Source organism: Salmo salar, chromosome ssa15 (assembly GCF_905237065.1).
Source record: "Salmo salar chromosome ssa15, Ssal_v3.1, whole genome shotgun sequence".
Taxonomy (NCBI): Eukaryota; Metazoa; Chordata; class Actinopteri; order Salmoniformes; family Salmonidae; genus Salmo; species Salmo salar.
Genome location: NC_059456.1, coordinates 68,432,075 through 68,454,884, shown reverse-complemented (window position 1 = coordinate 68,454,884; position 22,810 = coordinate 68,432,075). Strand labels below are relative to the sequence as shown.

At 42.3% G+C, this 22,810-nt stretch overlaps 1 protein-coding gene across 3 annotated transcripts in view; it reads right to left on the bottom strand.

Moving 5' to 3' along the window:
- Positions 1–22,810, bottom strand: part of LOC106572259 (protein bassoon-like) — a 188,495-nt gene that overhangs the window by 111,742 nt on the left and 53,943 nt on the right. For all 3 annotated transcript variants that reach the window (XM_014146306.2, XM_014146305.2, XM_014146307.2), the window contains exon 2: positions 19,480–19,999. In XM_014146306.2, coding sequence (XP_014001781.2) covers positions 19,480–19,999 — 520 coding nt within the window. The remainder of the gene's footprint in view (positions 1–19,479; positions 20,000–22,810) is intronic.

The following is a 22,810-nucleotide window of genomic DNA, read 5'->3' as shown; positions in this document are numbered from 1 at the left end:
GTACCCTTTTTGTTTCCAGGTAGAACCCTTTTTGGTTACAGGTAAGTACCCTTTTGGGTCCAATATAGAACCTTCTGTAGAAAGGGTTCTATATGGAACCTGAAAAAGTTCCACTTGGAACCAAAAGGGTTCTACCTGGAACCAAAAATAGTTCTTCAAAGAGTTCTCCTATAAGGACAGCCAAATAACCCTTTTAGGTTCTAAATAGCACCTTTTTTTGTAACTGTAGTCTGATGGAGACTGTGTGTGTGTTTGTACGCGCATGTATGTACGCTCGTGTGTGTGTGTGTGTGTGTGTGTGTGTGTGTGTGTGTGTGTGTGTGTGTGTGTGTGTGTGTGTGTGTGTGTGTGTGTGTGTGTGTGTGTGAGCAGTGTGTCTGCCTTCCTCTGGCTCCTCTCTGGCCTATGTGGAGCCTGGTGCACAGGCCTGATGGGCCCTGCTCATGTATAATGGATGACACCTGGACCCCAGAATAGCAGTAGAGCCCAGAGGAACCCAGTCTGAGTGCTGCTGCTGACATACTATGCTGTACTGTACAGAACAACACTGCTAACTTGTGGTGGGTCGTGTTTGTAGAGGAGCCTTTAAGCACCATTATTCTCCAAGTAAGGACTTTCAGGCGATTTGGTACCACTTTCAAAGCTCATACAGATGTAGGATCTTAAATTGATCCCTTATTTGCTGCTGAGAATGTTCCTGTACAACAGGAAATGTAAACTTGTAGTCTATTTGAGATTTAAAAAGGCTTCTGAAGAAATGTCAGACTTGACTTGATTTGCTCTAACAAAAAATGTATCAACCCCAACAAAAATGTCCATTAATTATAATCCACATAATAATTTACATTTCCTGTTGCCGCAGGATTATTTTCCTGCTGTAGCGAACAGGCTCAAATTAAGATCCTACATCTGTCTGAAAAAAATAATATTACCCTTCCATATACAGTAGACTGATCCAGCCCAATAGCCCCCATCACTAGCATGTGCCCTGCCAGTTTCCACCCACAGACAAGCTGCTGAGCGACAAAGGCTATTGGTTTTATTGGCTCTCCAGCACACAGCCCATAGCCATTAGAAACATTAGGAGTGCTTGAGTGACAGTCAGAGACATAGAGAATGACATGATGGCCATCTGGAGACATGGACAAGGAGCACAACCCCTGGGGAGAGCTTGGATGACATATTGGGATGATACATTGCATATTACATACTGCTCACTAATGAAAAAACATTAAAAACATGTTGTGCAGTACATATTATATAGTACTATACACACTATCGCCTGAATGAGAAATCCCATGGTTAGCCTGTATACTATCAGAACAGCTGCAAGATTGCTTTGTCTGTATTATACATTTTACAGACAAGAGTATCTTTTCATGTCTATGTGCAAATGTCATATTTTGCATATGGCTCTCTAGGACCTCCTCGTAAATCTATGGGTTTATAATACTCTGTCAATACAATCCTTGTGTGTATTCTCCTGTGTACATCAAGTTTCGATTGTCGTTCCTCGCCATTCTTTCAACACTAATGTACAAATATACATGAGAACATATTATGTGGTACTGTACACACTCTCGCCTGTATGGTATAACACAAAGGGCACCTGCTCGTCGAACATCTTATTACAAAATCATGGCCATTAATATGGAGTTGGTCCCCCCTTTGCTGCTATAACAGCCTCCACTCTTCTGGGAAGGCTTTCCACTAGATGTTGAAACATTGCTATGGGTCCTTTCTTCCATTCAGCCACAAGAGCATTAGTGAGGTCGAGCACTGATGTTGGGCGATTAGGCCTGGCTTGTCAGCGTTCCGATTCCACCTTCATCCCAAAGGTGTTCGATGGAGTTGAGGTCACGGCTCTGTGCAGGCCAGTCAAGTTCTTCCACACCGATCTAGACAAACCATTTCTGTATGGATCTCACTTTGTGCACGGGAGCATTGTCATGCTGAAAAAAGAAAGGGCCTTCCCCAAACTGTTGCCACAAAGTTGAAAGTACAGAATCATCTATAATGTCATTGTATGCTGTAGCGTTAAGATTTCCCTTCACTGGAACTAAGGGGCCTAGCTTGAACCATGAAAAACAGCTCCAGGCCATTATTCCTCCTTCACCAAACTTTACAGTTAGCACTATGCATTCGGGCAGGTAGCGATCGCCTGACATCCGCCAACACCAGATTCGTACGTCGGACTGCCAGATGGTGAAGCGTGATTCATCATTCTAGAGAACGCATTTCCACTGCTCCATAGTCCAATGGGAACAAGTTGTACACCACTCCAGCCGATCCTTGGAATTGCCCATGGTGATCTTAGGCTTGTGTGCGGCTGCTCAGCCATGGAAACCCATTTCATGAAGCTCCCGACGAACAGTTATTGTGTTGACGTTGCTTCCAGAGGCAGTTTGGAACTCAGTAGTGTCTTGCAACTGAGGACAGACGATTTTTACGTGAGCTTGTGTTGCCTATCACTTCGCGACTGAGCCGTTGTTGCTCCTAGACATTTCCACTTCAGAATAACAGCACTTACAGTTGACCAGGGCAGCTGTAACTGAGCTCTTCAGTTCAGGCCATTCTACTGCCAATGTTTGTCTATGGAGATTGCATGGCTGTGTGCTCAATTTTATACACCTCTCTCTCTCTCTCTCGCTCTCTCTCTAATTCTCCCTCTACCTCTCTGTGCTCTCCAGTCCTGTACCATTACCTGTACCAGTCCTGTACCATTCTGTAGTGTGTTACCAGGGAGAGCAGGCAGAGAGGGGCACCTCTCTGTGATAGTTCTGCTGGGATAAATTAAGCCATAATCCTCCCTGCTCACATACCAGGGAACAAAACCGCACCTGCAACGTAATCTAATGAGCAACGCCTGACTAATCATCAAGCTGTCCCCAGAAAAGACTGTTAGCGATATTAGCTACAGTAGCTGACTAAATTCACTGCCCTAGTGAATAAAAACTATAATCTTTAGTTCAGTAATGTTTAGGCTGTTACAAATGTACTGATATAAGTGGATGCCCGTGGCATAGATAATCTTAATAGATCATCTTTTGTGAGACTGACTGTCCAGGGGTCCTTGGAGTGAACTTGGCGGCTGCCCAGTCAGATGCCTGCTCCAGTTGGACTGGCTCTCCTGTGTTCTATCTGGAGTACAGTCAGCCCCTGCAGTGGGCTAAACACTGCCAGCAGCAGCAGCTGTAGCTCAACATATGCTTCTCAACAGCTCCCTGTAGAAGAAGCAGTGATTCCCACAGTTCTACACCACTATCTCGAAGGAAGACTTCTCCCTCTGTCTGCTTTCTAGACTAGAGGACTAGAAAGATAGATTTTTATTGGTTAAATACAACAATGTCATGACTCTCTCTCCTTGGTGAGGATCAAAGACGCCAGATCAGCTCGGCACAGGGCTGACAGATAGCCAGACCCCCCCCCCCGCCCCCCACCAGAAAATAAGTGGGGAGTTGGGCCGGTTTTATGACTTAACTCCAGTCGTAAACTTTCTCTCTCTTGCCCTGCAGTACTGAACAAAGGAATGTGTTGTGTGTAGAGAGAGACTCTCGCCGAAGAACTTCAACATCAAACAATGGACACTGGGACAATATATTTAAACATCCAAACGTTGGGGATGATGAGGGATGGAATATGGAAAATGTATGTATGTTTTGTGATGTCATTAAAATGATCAGAAAGACTGTATAACAGAAATACTGCAACTTAGGAAGAAAACACATTCTAACTGTAAAGTGTCCACCCTGTAGGATGTTCATACAATATGAAGACCGATGAAACTATGTTTGAAAAGATAGAAAGGTGAGTTTAGTCTTCAAATTAGATAATGGTTTTTCATATCTGTTGCACACTAACTAAGCCATGCCCATAATGAGGTCAGAGTGCGTGTCCACATGATGGAACCACCCTCCAAGGCCAGAGTGCTTAAAAGGACTCGCTGACAATTTAAATACAGACCAGAGAACGTAAGAACGGGGTTCACATGTTGAAATGGTTAAAACTACAAGACCAGAAAATGGTAAGAACCTCTGAAACTCTCGACAAGTGGAGAAGGTGAAGACTAGACCAAGGTGAAGGTGAAGGTGAAGACTAGTCTGCAGCTCTGCATGTAAAGTAGTCTCGGACAACTGACCAAAGATGGGAGGGAAGAACATATCGCTCTCACCACCGGGTAGTACACCTCTGATGTATCCATTCTAAGAACACTCTAGAACAAAAGAAGCCTACAACTAAGAAGGACATTGGGACCTCTGGTGGACAACCAGAGACTTGCATTGAACTACTTCCCATAGACTGATCGAGTGGTTTCAACAGAGAGACGATAGAGAAAGACATCTACGCGTAAGTATATGTTGCATTTCTAATCAGAATGAGCGGTTGTTAGTGTGCTAAATATTCATATTTACGGTGAGCATAGTTTACAAATGTATGTACGATAAGTCCACTCTCTTTGTCTCTCCCGCTCTTTATCTTTCCCCTCCACTTTTCCATTGTGTAACAAGCTGTCATATCGGGTTAGTCCACTAGGGACTTTTCATTTAATTATGTTAGTGCAGATTTACGAAGTCAACAACATTCAGAATGAGACTGATATGAGGAAATGATTGATTGATGACTGGAATCATATCGATATACTCTTGAGTTAATTCGGGAAACGGGAACTCATTAAATAAACTTTTTCCCGTGGTGCCCCAAATTCCTAATGAGTTAATTGTTACATGATTAATTGAATTGTGTAATAATTCAACGTAGTAGGTAATTATTCGATGAATAGCAGTCATCACATTAATGATAGTCACGTCACAACAGCAAGTATCATCACACACAGCAGTTGGAGAGATTGTCACTGGAGGCTCTAGTGTCTTCATCCTTTTTCCTGTGGTGGAACTCATTTTTCGCAAGCATGTTTCCCCCTTCGAAACAGAGTCCTTTGCCAGGGCTGTTGTTGTTATCAAACATGATGCTATCAAAATGAATCGCAACAGAAGGGCTATTAGTTCTAACACACCCGCCCCACACATCCAGCATCACTATTATGTTCAGCCTTGATGCTACACGGAGAACACACACACACACACACACACACATACACACAGCACTGTATATACTGTGACCTTCAGCACCAGCACCACGTCAGTCTCCATGGCAACAGCCTCACACTAATGTCAAGGTGTGTGAACTCAGGGGTCATGTGTGAAGAGCGCAAAACACAAACCACACATACACCCACCCACATAAACACACACACACACACACACACACACACACACACATACACACACACACACACCCACATAAACATACACACACATCAACACAGTACGAAACACACTTTACAAGAATAAGAGAGAAGAAGGCTGGAAGATCAAAGAGGTGTATGAGAGACAGGTGGAGGGAATAGGAGAAGAAGATGAAGAATGGTACTCAAAGCAGAAAAAAAGGAGAAAGAGGGAGAAATAGGGAGAAAGAGAGAGAGAGAGACCTCAGTCAGTACAGAGTGAAATATAGGTTTATGTATACGGCTATAGGGATGTCACTGTGACTTGAGGGCCTAAATGGGATTTCTTCCTGCTTCACAGCGGTTTGTGCCGACATCGGGGATTTTGATTCATCCTCCTCTCACTGGCATGACAGTCTCGTTCTAACGCTGGCTGCAGACTCTGAGGCTGCAGACTGGGGTTTGCAGACCGGAGATACTGTTGAATCTACAGCCTGGGAGGAGATACACGAGAGACAGAAGACTACCTACCTGCCAACCGTGCTAATGTTAGCACTCAAAATGACCATGATTATGAAATATTAGTCATCATCATTAGGGTGATAAATATACACATTGTCATTACCCTGTCACCATTGTGAGTATCATGACAATCTCCATTGTCGTCATCATCGTTATTATTCTCTTTTATAAATGAAAATTTTGCATATTGCTCCTAGAGAACCATCCACATACAGAGCTAAATATATAAAATATAAATATACCATGCCTTCAAAAAGTATTCACACCCCTTTACTTTTTCCACATATTGTTGTATTACAGCCCAAATGTAATATGTATTACATTTAGATTTTGTGTCACTGATTTACACACAATACCACATAATGTCAAAGTGAAATGGTGTTTTTAGTACATTTTTGAAATTAATAAAAAGTTAAAAGTTGAAATGCACCTAAAGATGGCACCGACAGAGAGGGCTACCTCGCTTCTAGTTCTTAGGAAACTTTGCAGTATTGTCACGGATCCCTCTGGAACTTTCATTGCGCACACCTGGCCCATATTTGTATATATATATGCCCTTTGTTCACCATGGTGAGGTTGATTATTGTTCCCATGTCCGTTGGTGGTGTGAGTACCTATGCGTTGGTGCAGCTGTTATGCTGCGTGATATATATAGTGTGTATTACGGGTGTCGTTCAATGAGGTTTACCCTTGCTCTTTTGTTTGGGTACAGCCCAGTGTTTTTGTATACGTGTTTGTTTTGGGTGTATTAAAAACCCCTATTGTTTATTCATGTCTCCAAAATCCTTTATACCAGCGTGACAAGTATTTCGTTTTTGATGTATTATTTCTTACATTGTTAGCCCAGAAAATGTTATGTGTTAATACATACAGCCGGGAAGAACTTTTGGATATCACAGCGGCGGTAACTCTCCAGCATTACCAGCATTATGACCAGGAATACAACTTTCCCGAAGCGGACCCTTTGCAATTAAACTGATTCCAGAGGACGACCCAAAACAACGCCGACTTAGGAGGCGCACACACCACCCACCACATCCGAGTATATTACTCGCTAATGTTCAGTCCCTGGATAACAAAGTTGATGAGATCAGGGCAAGGGTTTCTTTCCAGAGAGACATCAGGGATTGTAACATAATCTGTTTCAGGGAAACATGGCTCTCTCAGGATATACTGTCGGAGTCGGTCCAGCCATCTGGATTCTCAGTTCATCGCGCCGACAGGAATAAACATCTCTCCGGGAAGAAGAGTGGCGGGAATGTATGTTTCATGATTAACGAATCATGGTGTAATTGTAATAACATACAGGAACTCAAGTCCTTTGTTCACCCGACCTAGAATACCTCACAAGCAAATGCCGACCGTATTATCTCCCAAGAGAATTCTCTTCGGTTATAGTCACAGCCGTGTATATCCCTCCTCAAGCTGATACCACGACGGCCCTCAAGGAACTTCACTGGACTTTATGCAAACTGGAAACCATATATCCTGAGGCTGCATTTATTGTAGCTGAGAATTTTAACAAAACAAATTTGAGGAATAGGCTACCTAAATTCTATCAGCATATCGACTGTAATACTCAAGCTGGAAAAACACTTGACCATTGTTACTCCAACTTCCCGGATGCATACAATGCCCTCTCCCTCCCCCCTTTCGGAAAAATCTGACCACGACTCCATTTTGCTCCTCCCTTCCTATAGCCAGAAACTCAAACAGGAAGTACCTGTGCTAAGGACTATTCAATGCTAGTGTGACCAATTGGAATCCACGTTTCAAGATTGTTTTGATCACACGGACTTGGATATGTTCCGGGTAGCTTCCGAGAATAATATTGACGCGTACACTGAAATGGTTACTGAGTTTATCAAGAAGTGTATAGGAGATGTTGTACCCACTGTGACTATTAAAACCTACAGTACCCTAACCATAAACCGTGGTTAGGATTTGCATTCGCGCAAAGCTGAAAGCGCAAACCATGTGCATTTAACCATGGCAAGGTGACTGGGAATATGGCAGAATACAAACAGAGTAGTCATTCGCTCCGCAAGGCAATCAAACAGGCAAAATGTCAGTATAGAGAAAAAGTGGAGTTGCAATTCAACGGCTTAGACAAGAGACGTATGTGGCAGGGTCTACAGACAATCACGGACTACAAAAGGAAAACCAGCCACGTTGCGGACACCGACGTCTTGCTTCGGGACAAGCTAAGTACGTTCTTTGCCCGCTTTGAGGATAACACGGTGCCACCAACGCGGCCAGCTACCAAGGACTGTGGGCTCTCCTTCTCCGTGGCCGACGTGAGTAAGACATTTAAACGTGTTAACCCTCACAAGGCTGCCGGCCCTGGGAGTGTGGTGTCAGGAAAATAACCTCTCACTCAATGTCGCCAAAACAAAGGAGATGATCGTGGACTTTCATCGCTGCCAAAGGTGCTTCAACAAAGTACTGAGTAAAAGGTCTGAATACTTATGTAAATGGGATATTTCATTCAATTTGCAAAAATGTCTAAAAACCTGTTTTGATAAACCTCTGAAGATAAAATAAAAAGAATGCATGATGAGGAATAAAAATATCCTGTGCTAAATGGACTGGAATATTCCCCTAGCAGCATGGAGGGTTATGACAAAGTTTGCATCAATTTCCATGCTTAATTAAGGCACTGTTATGCACACCCACTAAACCAGGTGGACCAGGCATTGATCATCATCGTCATTTTCTCTTTCAATCTCTCCCACACACAGTCACCTTTTCAGTGGATGAGAAAGAGATGGGAGGATGAAAAGAAAATAACAGCGTGGATGTTATTTCTGAACAGGTTTGGATTAGTTACGTGACTGAACTGTGCATGTTGCATTCTCCACCATTACACTCTATACCTTTATCAATGATTGTTTCCGCACTTGGAAGTTGTCGGTTTTGAAATAAAATCCCAAGTATAAAGAGAGTGGCAGTCTCGTTTGACACTCCGTCAAAGTAGTCTACACACAGTCTCTCTCTCTCTCTCTCTCTGTCCCTTCTCTCCCTCCCTCCGTTCTCTTTCTCAATTCAATTCAACTCAAGGGGCTTTATTGGCATGGGAAACATATGTTAACATTGCCAAAGCAAGTGAGGTAGATAATATACAAAAGTGAAATAAACAATAAAAATGAACAGTAAACATTTAACATACAGAAGTTTCAAAAGAATAAAGACATTACAAATGTCTTTATGTATACATGCAGTGTTGTAACGATGTACACATGGGAAAATAAGGGAAAATAAATAAGCATAAATATGGGTTGTATTTACAATGGTGTTTGTTCTTCACTGGTTGACCTTTTCTTGTGGCAACAGGTCACAAATCTTGCTGCGGTGACGGCACACTGTGGTATTTCACCCAGTGGATATGGGAGTTTATCAAAATCGGATTTGTTTTCTAATTCTTTGTGGATCTGTGTAATCTGAGGGAAATATGTGTCTCTAATATGGTCATACATTGGGCAGGAGGATAGGAAGTGCAGCTCAGTTTCCACCTCATTTTGTGGGCAGTGTGCACATAGCCTGTCTTCTCTTGAGAGCCATGTCTGCCTACGGCGGCCTTTCTCAATAGCAAGGCTATGCTCATTGAGTCTCTCTCTCTCTCTCTCTCTCTCTCTCTCTCTCTGTCTTTCTCTCTCTCGCTCCGAGGCTTGTTGCAGCAGAGCGTGAGGTGCTGAACGATGCAGTTTGTGGCAGGCAGGATTTGTGATGCAGATCCCTATCAACTCTAAGAAGCGGGACAGGAAACATCAAAAGAACTCACTTCAATAAGCTTAAATGGGACTTCACACACACCCACATTCTGTTTCCTTCCCTCTCCTTTATTCTCCCTCTGTCTCTTCCTTCCTTTGCTTCCTCTCTCCAGTCCATCTATCTCACCTCACTCTCCCCCACTCGCCCCCTTCTCTCTCCCTTAACCACACACACAAGCTGGCGCATACACACAGATACAGGCTGGCATACACACAAACACACACACACACACACACACACACACACACACACACACACACACACACACACGTTCACTTTTTTCATACTCTGCAGACTGCAGACAAGTCTTCAGAAGTCTCCCTCTCAGTGGGAACACTCCCCTGTTCATTAGGCCTGGTTTCTGGGCCTGGACTTTCACAGAACTAACTTTGCCTTCATTACTGTAGCTCACTGGGGCCAGACTTCAATTCTCTTCAAGTTGAAACACATTTCTTGAGATATGAATCTTTTTTCACTGCTGGGTGGGTATAACATACGTTTCTAATGTACAACTTTTCACTCTAATTTTCTTTTCTTTAGGAAGTGAGCAGGTTTATGTTCAGCATGCTACAATTGTCATCCTGCCAGAATCTATCTGAGATTTTTACTCTCAGACCTGTTAATGCATGGTCTCTCTCTCTCTCTCTCTCTCTCTCTCTCTCTCTCTCTCTCTCTCTCTCTCTCTCTCTCTCTCTCTCTCTCTCCCTCTCTCTGGTGACAGACAGTGACCTTGTCAGGGGGATGATGAGTGAGAGCTGGCCTGCTGATGAAAGGCAATACTTCTGCAGCTCTATGCTGTACTGTGGACAGGCTAAGACATGACAGTCAGGAGAGATGGAGGGAGGGAGAGGGATGAAGGGAGAGAGAGAGAGAAAGAGAAAGAGAGAGAGAGAGAGAGAGAGAGAGAGAGAGAGAGAGAGAGAGAGAGAGAGAGAGAGAGAGAGAGTGTGTTAAACAAATAATTTCTTCAAAGTAGCCACCATTTGCCTTGATGACAGCTTTGCACACTCTTGGCATTCTCTCCAACAGCTTTATGAGGAATGCTTTTCCAATTGTCTTGAAGGAGTTCCCACATATGCTGAGCACTTCTTGGCTGCTTTTCCTTCACTCTGCGGTCCAACTCATCCCAAACCATCTCAATTGAGGTCATATGATTGTGGAGGCCAGGTCATCTGATGCAGCACTCCACACTCTCCTTGGTCAAACAGCCCTTACACAGCCTGGAGATGTGTTTTGGGTCATTGTCCTTTTGAAAAACAAATGATAGTCCCACTAAGCGCAAACCAGATGGGATGGCGTATCGCTGCAGAATGCTGTGGTAGCCATGCTGGTTAAGTGTGCCTGGAATTCTAAATAAATGACAGACAGTGTCACAAGCAAAGCACCATCACACCTCCTCCTCCATGTTTCACGGTGGGAACCACACATGCGAAGATAATCCGTTCACCTACTCCACGTCTCACAAGGACACGACGGTTGAAAAATCTCAAAATTTGGACTCCTCAGACCAAAGAAAAAATGTAAAACGGTCTAATGTCCATTGCTGGTGTTTCTTGGCCCAAGCAAGTCTCTTCTTCTTATTGGTGTCCTTTAGTAGTGGTTTCTTTGCAGCATTCGACCATGATGGCCTGATTCACGCAGTCTCCTCTGAACAGTTGATGTTGAGATGTATCTGTTACTGTCCAAACCATTGACTGGTAGTCTATATATGTTTTGGCAAAACTATTAGAAAAGTCCACAGCACCTGGTCCCACCCTGCATGAGGAAGTTAAATCCCTGCTGTGTACAGACGATCTACAACATAATCGAAATATCATACATCGGTTCTATCAACATGGTCCCCCACAGTAAGCTTCAAGAAGACAAAAAAACATGATTTCACAAAAAAGATCTGAATCCTAAGACTTAAAACACAATTTCACAGTAGGAAAGGAAGACACAGAACACACTAAAGTCTATTCATATCTAAGCTCCACAGGTCATTTCTGCTTGGCTGTCAACAAACTGAAAGAGAAAGCAAGAAGGGCTTTTTATGTATCGAAAGACAAATTCAAATAGTCATATCATTTGGAACCTGGCTTAATGTATATAAAATATTCAAATCTACAATTTAAGCAATTGCCTTATATGGAAGTGAGGTGTGGGGTACGTTCAAGACATATGAAAAAAAAATGGGACAAACATCTAATTGATATCCTGCATGCAGGATTCTGCAAAAGCATTCTTAGAATACAGAGAAAAGCCCCAAATAATGCATGCAGGGCAGAATGAGGGTCAAGATCCATTACTAACTCATATCTCAAAACAAGCCATCAAATTCTATAATCACCTAAAAACAAGCTCCCCCACTCTTACCACTTCCCCTCATCCTGATGCTAAATTCACACACTACTACAAACCCAACAAAGCCTCAGGACAGCACTCAGACAGTCTGGCCTAAACGGATTATAACCAAACAAAAAGAAAATGACATTACCTATTGGGAAAACATGACAAAATCTCAAAGTGAAATGAAATGCTATTTGGCCCTAAACAGACAGTACATGGTGGCAGACTATCTGACCCCTGTGACTGATAGAAAACAGAGAAAGAAATTGACAATGTACAGACATGGTGAGCGTAGCCTTGCTATTGAGAGACGCCGCCATAGGCGAGAGAGAAGACAGGCTATGCGTCCACTGCCCACAAAATGAGATGGAAACAGCTGCACTTCCTAACCTCCTGCCAAATGTATGATGATATAAGAGACACATAAGACACCCTCTGAAGGACCCCAAAAGAATTAGAAATCAAATACAATTTTGACAAGCTACCGTATCTGTTCAGGTGAAATCCCGCAGTGCGCAATCACCACAGCAACATTTGTGTTGCGATAAGGAAAGGGTAGCGAGTGGAGAACAAACACCAAAGTAAATAAAACCTAAGCTATAGTTATCTGTTTCTTTATTTTTCCTTGGCATTTGTACTTCTACTTTTTGCACACACAGGACACACACCTGCACACACACACATACTTGCTGAGGGGGCCCTATTGGAACCAGCTTGCTAAGGGGGCCATAGTGGAGCCAGCAAGTGGTGTAAGGTGCGAGTAGGTAAATTAGTTTGTCAGTTATTTTATCTTCATTTATAGGCTATTTTATATTTTGTTTCGAGTGTATAGACCGACCGCGTGTACAGATCCAGACCGAACCACTCATTTTTGTGTTTGTTTTTGCACGTAATAATAGAACATTTCAAATGTCTTTCTATTTTGCAACTTTTGTGCGTTTAATGTTAACTGTTCATTTGTGATTGTTTATTTCACTCGCCTTGACAATGTTAACATATGATTCCCATGCCAATAAAGCCCCTTGAATTGAATTGAGAGAAAGAGAGAGAGAAACAGGAATACATTAACAGCTGTTGCCTGGTCGCAGAAAAGACCTAGTGATTCCTTTGATTAATTCAAAGCCAAATTTCATTACAAGGACGACATGATTTGCACAAGGCCAGACAAGGGGAGCACAGAGATAGACTAACACAAATCTACACAGACATGAATGACTTGTTTCGGGGGGTCCACGAGTCTCCCAATTCAAGGGCAGTAAGAGAACAATAGGAAATCACTGATCGCAATCACTTTTAAATCAGGATTCTAAGTATGCTGTAAATACAGCATACTGTCAGTTAATCCAGTGTTAAACGGCTCATCCTTGGCAGATCGATCAAGTCTGTTCCTCTCTCCTCTGTGTGGAGGGAGGGAGCAGTGGCTGCTTGTTAGCGGAGTCACTGGACATTTTGGAGATTTAAATGGGTTCCCAGCTGAAGAAATAGGAATACGCCTGCTCTTTGTTAACATCTGGCTACATTATAACAGTTTCTATTTTAATCTTAAAACAAACGTACAGAAGCGGCTGCTTAGGGCACCACTATTACCAAAGGCACGTCCAGAAGGCATATCTATTATGCCTATTTGATTTAGCCTAGTGTGATATTGTTGGATTCTTTACCTCTGAAAATAACACATGAACTGTGTGAAAGTGTCAAACACATAACTGTGTCAAACTGTCAAACACATAACTGTGTCAAACTGTCAAACAAATTAACTGTGTCAAACTGTCAAACACATGAACTGTGTCAAACTGTCAAACAAATTAACTGTGTCAAACTGTCAAACACATGAACTGTGTCAAACTGTCAAACAAATGAACTGTGTCAAACTGTAAAGACTTATTTTGTTGGAATCCACACAGCGTGTTACAGAGCTAAGAAAAAGGTAGACTGGTTCAAGAAGACTGATTGAATAGGGTATCATTTGGGGCGCAACCACCCTCATGTTCCTCCCTCTATCTTTACTTCATGTCACCCCTCCAAATGAATATTCTCTATCCCCACTGATTTACTTGCGGTAATAATCAATGTGAGAAGAAGATGAAGGAATGTAAGATATGTCTCCTATATCCATACAGGGTGAACACTGGGAGAAGGGTTGCTTAAAGGTAACAGGGATTGACTCCTATTTGCTCAGAGTAAGACTCTACACCTTGTCTTTTCATTCTCCCCTGCTTCCCTCTCTTTTCCAGCCTGCCCTACCTCTTTTCCCCTCCTCACTCCTTCATCTAACTCCTCCTCTTTTCCCCTCCTCACTCCTTCATCTAACTCCTCCTCTTTTCTCCTCCTGACTCCTTCATCTAACTCCTCCTCTTTTCCCTTCCTCACTCCTTCATGTAACTCCTCCTCTTTTCCCTTCCTCACTCCTTCATCTAACTACTCCTCTTTTCCCCTCCTCACTCCTTCATCTAACTCCTCCTCTTTTCTCCTCCTCACTCCTTCATCTAACTCCTCCTCTTTTCTCCTCCTCACTCCTTCATCTAACTCCTCCTCTTTTCCCCTCCTCACTCCTTCATCTAACTCCTCCTCTTTTCCCCTCCTCACACCTTCCTCTAACTCCTCCTCTTTTCCATCCTCCTCCTCTTCTCTATTCTCTCTTTTTCCTTTACCCTTTATACCCCTTTCCTTCCTCCTCCTCAGCAGTGAGGGGTGTGTTCTCCACCTCCTCTCAGTTTTGCTGCCTCTTTCTTGACATTAGGGAGTGAATGTTATTCATAATAAGGGTTACATGGAGAAAATCGTACCTCTGAAATGAAAATGGATGGCCCTCCCTTCAGCAAAATATATTTTACCTGAACCCTCTCTGAACACTTGAAAAAAACAAGTCACCCTCCCCTATACCCAAAATAATAATTAAAACATAAAGTGGACAGCAGAGAAGATCCTTACCATTTACTCTCACTTCTTGGACAGATCAGAGCCTTACATATGCCATTTTAGAAACTGTTCTTTGTCCTGTAAGCATTGCATGGCAACACAGGAATTTTGATAGCACACATGGCTGCTGGGCAGAAGGTTGTGAGTTCACAGACCACTGTGGACAAGAGTAAGGGCGGAAAGATGTCCTTTATAGTAAAAGCATTGCTTTGGTCCATCGTCGTATTTGCAGGTCTGAGAAAAAATTGCCTTTTATAAACATTTCATGCAATTCTACCACACAAATGACCAAAATGACAGGCTAAGAACGGACAGAGAGACAGACCTATGTGTTCATCTTATCATATTTCACCAATGCCAAATCAGTGAGTGCGGTTACATGCACACATTAACGTGATAATTGTTAATAGTCAGATGAATATAATAGTTTTATTAAAGCGTTTACATGTTTTACAAGTAGAACGATTCCCCAAATAATCCTGTTACATCTGAAAAGGCTAATTGATGGCACTCTGATAAACGCAGAAAATCACCAATCAAAATAAACATTGTACCACAGCGAACAATATTTTTGGGAAGCATATTTGATTCTGAGTTGGGACATAGAAAGTTTGTAACGTGAAAATGACTTCTAAGATGCATACATTCAGTTGTTCCGAACTCACTTCACCCGCGCTGAAGAGGGAGGCTCTCGGCTGGTGCTGGCACATTGTGCAGATCAAATACACCACTGTAACGCCGATTAAGGTGTTTACATGACGTAATCATTCGAAAGATTGCTCAGAACACCAGGTGTTTTAATCAGCGTACGCTTACTTTGATTTCGACCTTACGCCGATTAAGATAAACTGAGTAAGGCGTTTACGCGGCGATTGCATAATCTTTGCCTACCGCCGTAATCCGTTTAATATCGAATTATTAGCGTGCATATAAACGTACTCAGTGTGTCTTGTTTGCAACATAACTGCCCTATTTGCAAATAATTTAATGTGAGACGTCATTAGGAATCTGAGCATGGTAGGCTTCTTTCAAAACCTAGGCCTACCTTTCCACCCCAGACAGTAGGCCTACCAACGCAGAAAGATTTAAGCTTTAACTGCTGGCTACTCTTCGTCCGTGAATTAACCCAACAAGAGAAGGTCACAAGTGTTTCCCTAAAAGATGTCTGGGGTTGAACATCTTCTATTGATAGTGACAAAATTAGGTTACTTCCCTTCTCAATTTTATGTCTCCTCGGTTTTATTTTCTTCAAAATCTTAAACTAACAAGGGGTAGAGCTGTGCTTTTTGCCATTTTCTTTAATAAAAGGAAGGCTTAAGGCATACCCTCTCATACCCATACTCATACCCCTCTCATACCTCTCATACCCCTCAGTTCAAGTCCTGGTTTGAACTTAACAGCCCTTCACTGACACAGAGTTGGGATATTTAAAGAGTGCTTGGTGGGTGGAGGAATTGGCCGGCAAATCTATATAACGTTATATAGAAGCCTAAAGACAAATTTATTCTGTCAAAGAGGTAGGCCTTCCTCTTATTTCTTAGGAAGAAATAGGCTCCAACATAAAGCCCTCTTGTTGTTAGTCTAATTAAAATGAAGATGGTTGAAATGAATCATGTCAACTGGAATTTGCTTACTTCAGCACCATGAGCTCTCTATTTCCGATTGATTGTGCTGCGACTGCTGCTTCAAGTTTCAGCACCACAATGTAAGTTACTCAAACATGGCTTATTGTGAGGTCAATAACTCTGATAAATACATCATGGGCAAGGAACATATTGTTTTTATTGAAATCAATTATAGTAGTATCACGCTATTAGTTGACTTCCAGTCCTCTGCTCTCCTTCTCAAACTGAACAGAACATAGGCTATAGGCTAGTCCAGGTGCAATATATAGCGATTTTGGACTTGGCCTAATCAAAATGTATTTTCTGAAGAGTTCTTTGACTCTCGTCTTGATGTGCCACAGTAGGCCTACACAGCACAGCACTGGTTAGGCAGCACAACAACAACAAAAAATGTAGCAAGCGCAAAGCAGGCTGGGGCTCAGGGTTGGAATATCCATTTCGGTGTGTAATGCAGCCTAGTTTTATTTACACCATCCCAGCAGCTATCTTAGAACAGTGGAGGCTCCTCAGAGGAGGAAGGGGAGGACCCTCCCCCTCAGTGAATTTCAGAAAAAGTGAAACAATAAAAAAGTTATCCTTTTCAGATAAAACTATACTAAATATATTCACGTCACCAAATAATTGATTAAAACACAGTGTTTTGCAATGAAGGTCTACAGTAGCCTCAACAGCACTCTCTGGGGCCGCATCATGGTGTAGCCGGAAGACAGTTAGTTTCCGTCCTCCTCTGGGTACATTGAATGCAATACAATCAATAACAAACCTAGGAGGCTCATGGTTTTCTTCCCCTTCCATGCACGTACACAGTAATTATGACAACTGTCCTCCAACCTATCAGAGCTCTTGCAGTATGAGCTGACATGTTGTCGACCCAATCAAAATATCTGAGAATCAATCTAGTACTGAAAGCATAAGCTAGAGCTAGCATTGCAGTGCATAAAATGTGGTGAATAGTTGACTCAAAGAGAGAGAAAGACAATAGTTGAACGATTTTTAACAAATTAATTTCTTCAAAAATGAAGGAGAAGCAAGAGAGAGGGAGAGAGTGAGAGAGATATTTAGTTGTATTTCCTTCAAACTTTCACTTATCTAGCAAATGTAGCTAGCTAGTGTAGCCTACTCAAACACCTGCCTCAAACAGAGCAGGGTGCTATATTAGCTAGCTGGCTATGGCTATCCAACACTGGAACTCTTACAAGTCAAGGTAAGCGTTTGGGTTTTATACATTTATTGCCAACGGGCCCAGCCGGTATAACTGCTAAACTGCTTGCTGTACACTGTACTGCATGATTGTAGCGGGTTTACTAACGCGTTAATTCTAGTAGCTAGCTGTGTTAGCTAATATGGTGACAACAGTGTAGGCTGTGTGTAGTGGTTAACGGTAATGGGATGAAGGATTGGCTTGGAAAGGTTTTTTCAGCTGTTTTATTGTGCACTGAAGTCCACAAGTGAAGGGAAAAGGTGAGAGGAGGAGAGCGCGTAGATGAAGAAGAAATTATACAGCAAGCAAATTATCATGCGGTTTGTATGTGGCTGTTATGAAAGTAAACTGTGCTTACGGTTATCAAAGGTCTATTCATTCTGCCAATTCTGTTGAAAAACATTTCTTAAATGAAAGCAAATGGAACGAAACAGAGATAAACATACCTGAATTTGTCACTGTTACCTTGATTACTCACTTTTTTCTCTCGACCTGTGCACCTACGTTGTAAACATTCATTCATAGGCTAGGTTGTAGCAACCTCATGATGGGTATAGGGAAAATTTGAGTATCATGTTGTAGCCTAAACCTGTCGGTGTTACTTTGAGCTGGGTGAATGGAATATGAATGGCAGTCATCCAATATGCTCAAATAGAAACAAATCTATGCTCATAAAAACAAAACAAAGTCCTCCCTTATCTTAAACGGCACCGGCCGCCACAGTCTTAGAAATATTACTTTGCTCCCTGCTTCTCCAAGCACGACCCTGCCCTGGACTAGATCATTTTTTTAATACTTAACCCTCCCCTGAAATTGAAAAAGCATGACCCTCCCATATTTTACTGCAGGTACCCATTCTGTAAATTTCAATCCATCCCTTACATCTAAGTGCACCTCCGGGCATTTACCATACACCCTACACCCTACACACTCCATCCTGCCTCAGTAAACTAATGGAGATTCTGTCATCGCCTCGAGAGAAATTACTGCCACTTACCAATACACACACTCTCACTCTTTCTCCCCCCTTCTCTCTCTTTCTCCCTCATCTCTCTCTTTCTTGGCCACTTCCCACTCTCTCTTCATCATTTCCCCACATTCTCTCTCTCCCTGGTCCCACTCCCAGAATATAATGCACCCAAATGACTCTCACAATAAGACATGATGGTAGGCCGACTAGAACACATCTCAACACTGCGGTGGGTTAGCTCCATGCCTCGGTGGTTCGCTCCGTCTGCATCCTTGGTGCGAAAAATATGCCACAGCATCTCCTCCCTCACTTCATTTTCTAAAACCCGCCTACCTGGTGCCGCTTGCCCGCCTGCCCACACGTTGAGGGGAAGGACAGAGAGACGTCCCCCATGTCAATCTCCTGCCAACGGCTGCTGTCAAAACAGAAGCTGACAAGCGAGACCGACGAAGACGCTAAGACGGCCTGGCGGGACACCCTACTGACAGCAGGCTCTGTCGGGCTCTCGCAGAGAGAGAGAGGTCATAGAAACGGGAGACACAGGAGATGGGAGAGCTTCACACTCATTAAGGAAGGCCCTTTTCTATGTCTGGGACTCAGAGATTGGAGGAGACAAAATGACATATATCTGCATGAGAGAGACTTGAGTCTATAGAAACTTACTTTCTTAGGCCTCACACCAGGACTCCGCAAGGTCTCTAGATATAAAAGGATGTGCTTATTTTTGTGACTAAACATGAAGCGGTAAGGTGCCCCTTAAGAGCTGATCTGGAGTCAGTTTTATTTAGTAGACTGGTTGCATTCCCTAAGTATTAAGGTATGGAGAACACTGATCCTAGACCAGCACTCTGGACTGGAGCCAATGGCACCTCTAGCTGTATTAGAGTCAGCATGTTAACAGGCAGTGCGTGTTGCTTACCTCTGTGAGGTGGGGGTTGGGGTTGAAGCCACACTGGTTGCAGACGGTGGAGCGGCACTGTGTGCAGGTGTTGTAGTTTGGCAGGGCCGGGGGATTGGTCAGCTCCGTGGTGGAGCAGAGTGGGCACAGCTTGCTGACGGGCATGGGGGCGATCTGGGGCACTGAGTAGGGCGAGGTGGGGGTGATCCCACGGTCCGGGGACATTGAGGAGGAGCGACCCGTCCGGCCACCCGAACCGCTGAAGTCCACCTGGAGGTTTCGTCTGGAGGCGTGCTGACCGGGCTGACCGGGGCTCTGGCCATGCTGACCTGGACCACCACCCATCCCAGCACCCATCCCTGGCCCATGACCCTGAGCCTGAGCCTGCCCTGGGCCTGGGCCGTGGCCTGAGCCATGGACTAGGCCTGAGCTATGCTGCATCGGCCTGTGGCTCTCTTGGTTGGCCAGTCTCTGACCTCCTCCTCCACCCATTCCTCCGTAGCCAGCCTGCATCCCAGATTTAGGACTCCCCATAGGAACCCTGAAGAAAAACAACAGGAATCAAATTAATTTCAAATATAACATCCCTTCAGTTTCGCTATTCTACAGATTGTGAACAAGATATTTGGTGGTTTGGTCAGTATCACTGAATCTTTTCATTCTATCAAAAAATGTCCCTCACCTCCGGCTAAGACTGAAACAAGACACTGAAAAACTGCTCTGATCTGGGGGAAGCATAAATTTGGATCAAAGAAAACCAAAGTAGTTCCAGCCAATCATTTGCTTAATTTGCTTCAGTTGATTCATGGGAGTTTGACACAAGTATTCGTTGTAGGGAGAGACCTATTTTGCGACAGCCTGAGTCGGTATGAGACATTTGCTTTCAGCTACATGGGAATGTCACAAAATCTCTCTCATCCACCCGGAAGCTTCTACCGTGCTTGAGCCATTTCAGCACCATGAGCCATTTCAGCACCGTTTTAGCACCGTGGCGCTGTCCACTTACACATAGACGTGTCTCACTTTGTCCTAAATGCTTACAGTCCCACCTAAAGTAAACAATGAAATCAGTCCCACCTAATGTGAACAATATGCTTGCCATGTGTCTGTATGCATGCACTCTGATGAAGGCAAAAAACGGTTCAAATGTTAACTACATTTTTAAACAAAGGATCCATTATTAACTCAAGCACTGTGCTTATTGTACTCTCTTCCTGTTAAAAGAAATATAAGAATCATCTTTTCATTCAGTAATCTAAATACCTCTATGGACCGTAAAGGAAATCATACTTCAACCTATCATGCTCATGCACTTATATATAGGAATTAGTGGATGGATATATGGGACACTTTTAAATGTGCCTTTAGAGGCCATGCAATTTAGTACTCATCTCTAAAACAAAATAAAATTAGGTCAAAAGAGTCCATATTAACAAAGGAAATGGAAGGACTAAGAGTACAGTTAGATAGCAATAAAAAGCTGCACCATATAGGCTCAGAATAAGTTAGAAGAAAAACAAAAAGAAATGGAAGAACTTATTCAAGAAAGATCCAGTGTAATATATTCTAAAAATAAAGCGAACTGGATGGAATATGGGGAAAAATGCACCAAATTATTTTTTAATCTTCAACATAGAAATGCTACCACAAATAATTGATTGAAACTTGTTACACATGATGAGTCACCCATGATTCACCAAACAATATTTTGAAAGAGGAAGTAAAGTACTTTAAGTATATGTTTTCGTTTTCGTTTTCGTCTCCTCCAGCTCCACTAACCGAAGCTAATTGTATGGATTTTTTTCCTATTAATAATGTAAAATGAACATCTGTACAGAGACTCATGTGAAGGCCAAATTACAGAGGAGGAACTGCTTGATGCAATTAAAGCCTTTAAATCCAGAACAACTCCAGGGCTGGATGGCATACCAGAGGAGGTATACCAAACCTTTTTTGATATACTTAGAGGACCGTTATTAGCATGTTTTAACCACTCCTATATAAATGGTAGATTATCAGACACTCAACAAGAAGGTCTGATTTCATTATTACTGAAACAGGATACAAGTGGTAAATATAAAGATCCAGTCCATTTAAAAAATTGCAGGCCTCTTACACTACAGTGTTGTGATGAAAAAGTTCTAGCAAAATGCTTAGCGCATAGAATTAAAACGGTATTGTCGGATATTATTTATCCTAATCAGACAGGTTTTTTACATGGACAATACATTGGAGATAATATAAGACAAGTACTGGAAACAATAGAACACTCTGGGAAACCAGGCCTGGTATTCATAGCTGACTTTGAAATGACATTTGATAAAGTACGACTGGAGTTTAAATATAAATGCCAGGAATATTTCAATTTTGGAGAATCTCTCATAAAATGGGTTACAGTTATGTATAGTAGCCCTAGGTGTAAAATAGTAAATGATGGCTACTTCTCAGAAAGATTTAAACTGTCAAGAGGAGTAACACAAGTTTGTCCACTATCGGCATATCTATTTATTATTGCCATCGAAATGTTAGCTGTTAAAACTAGATCCAACAATTATATTAAGGTGTCATTGCACGCTGATAATTCATGTTTTCTTTTGAATCCACAATTAGAATCCCCACAGCATCATAGAGGATCTGAATACTTTTTCTAACCTCTCTGGATTAAAACCTATTTAGGATAAGTCTACAATATTACGTATTGGATCACAAAAAAAATAAAACTTTTAAATTACTGTGTAGTTCATCAATAAAATGGTCTGACAGGATGTTGACATACTCATTATGCATATGCCAAAAGAAAGAAACAATCTCACATTTATAGAAAGTTAGCAAAAATAGATAAGATCTTGCTACCATGGAAAGGAAAATACCTGTCTATTTGTGGAAAAATCACCCCGATTAACTCTTCAGTCATATCACAGTTGACCTATTTGGTTTTGCCTACACCTAGCGACCTGTTTTTTAAATTATATGAGCAAAAAATATTAGTGGGCGAATGGCAAGCCAGACAAAATTAAAAGGGCCTATTTATATAGTTAATATGAATTTGGATTTCAGAAATGATTAAATATTAAAGCATTAGACCTCTTACTAAAGGCATCAGTCATACAAAAAGTATACTTAAATCCAAACTGGTTTATTGCAAATTAGTAAGAATGTCTCACCCCATGTTCAAGAATGGCCTTTTTCCCTTTATTCAGATTACAACCGCTCACTTTCAGTTATTTGAAAACCAAATAATCTCCAAAATATGGTTATTTTTTGAAGAAGCCATAGAAAGTTGGTTGCAATTTCAGTTTAATCCACTAGAAAAGACAGAACAAATAATACAACAAATCTTGTGGTTAAACTC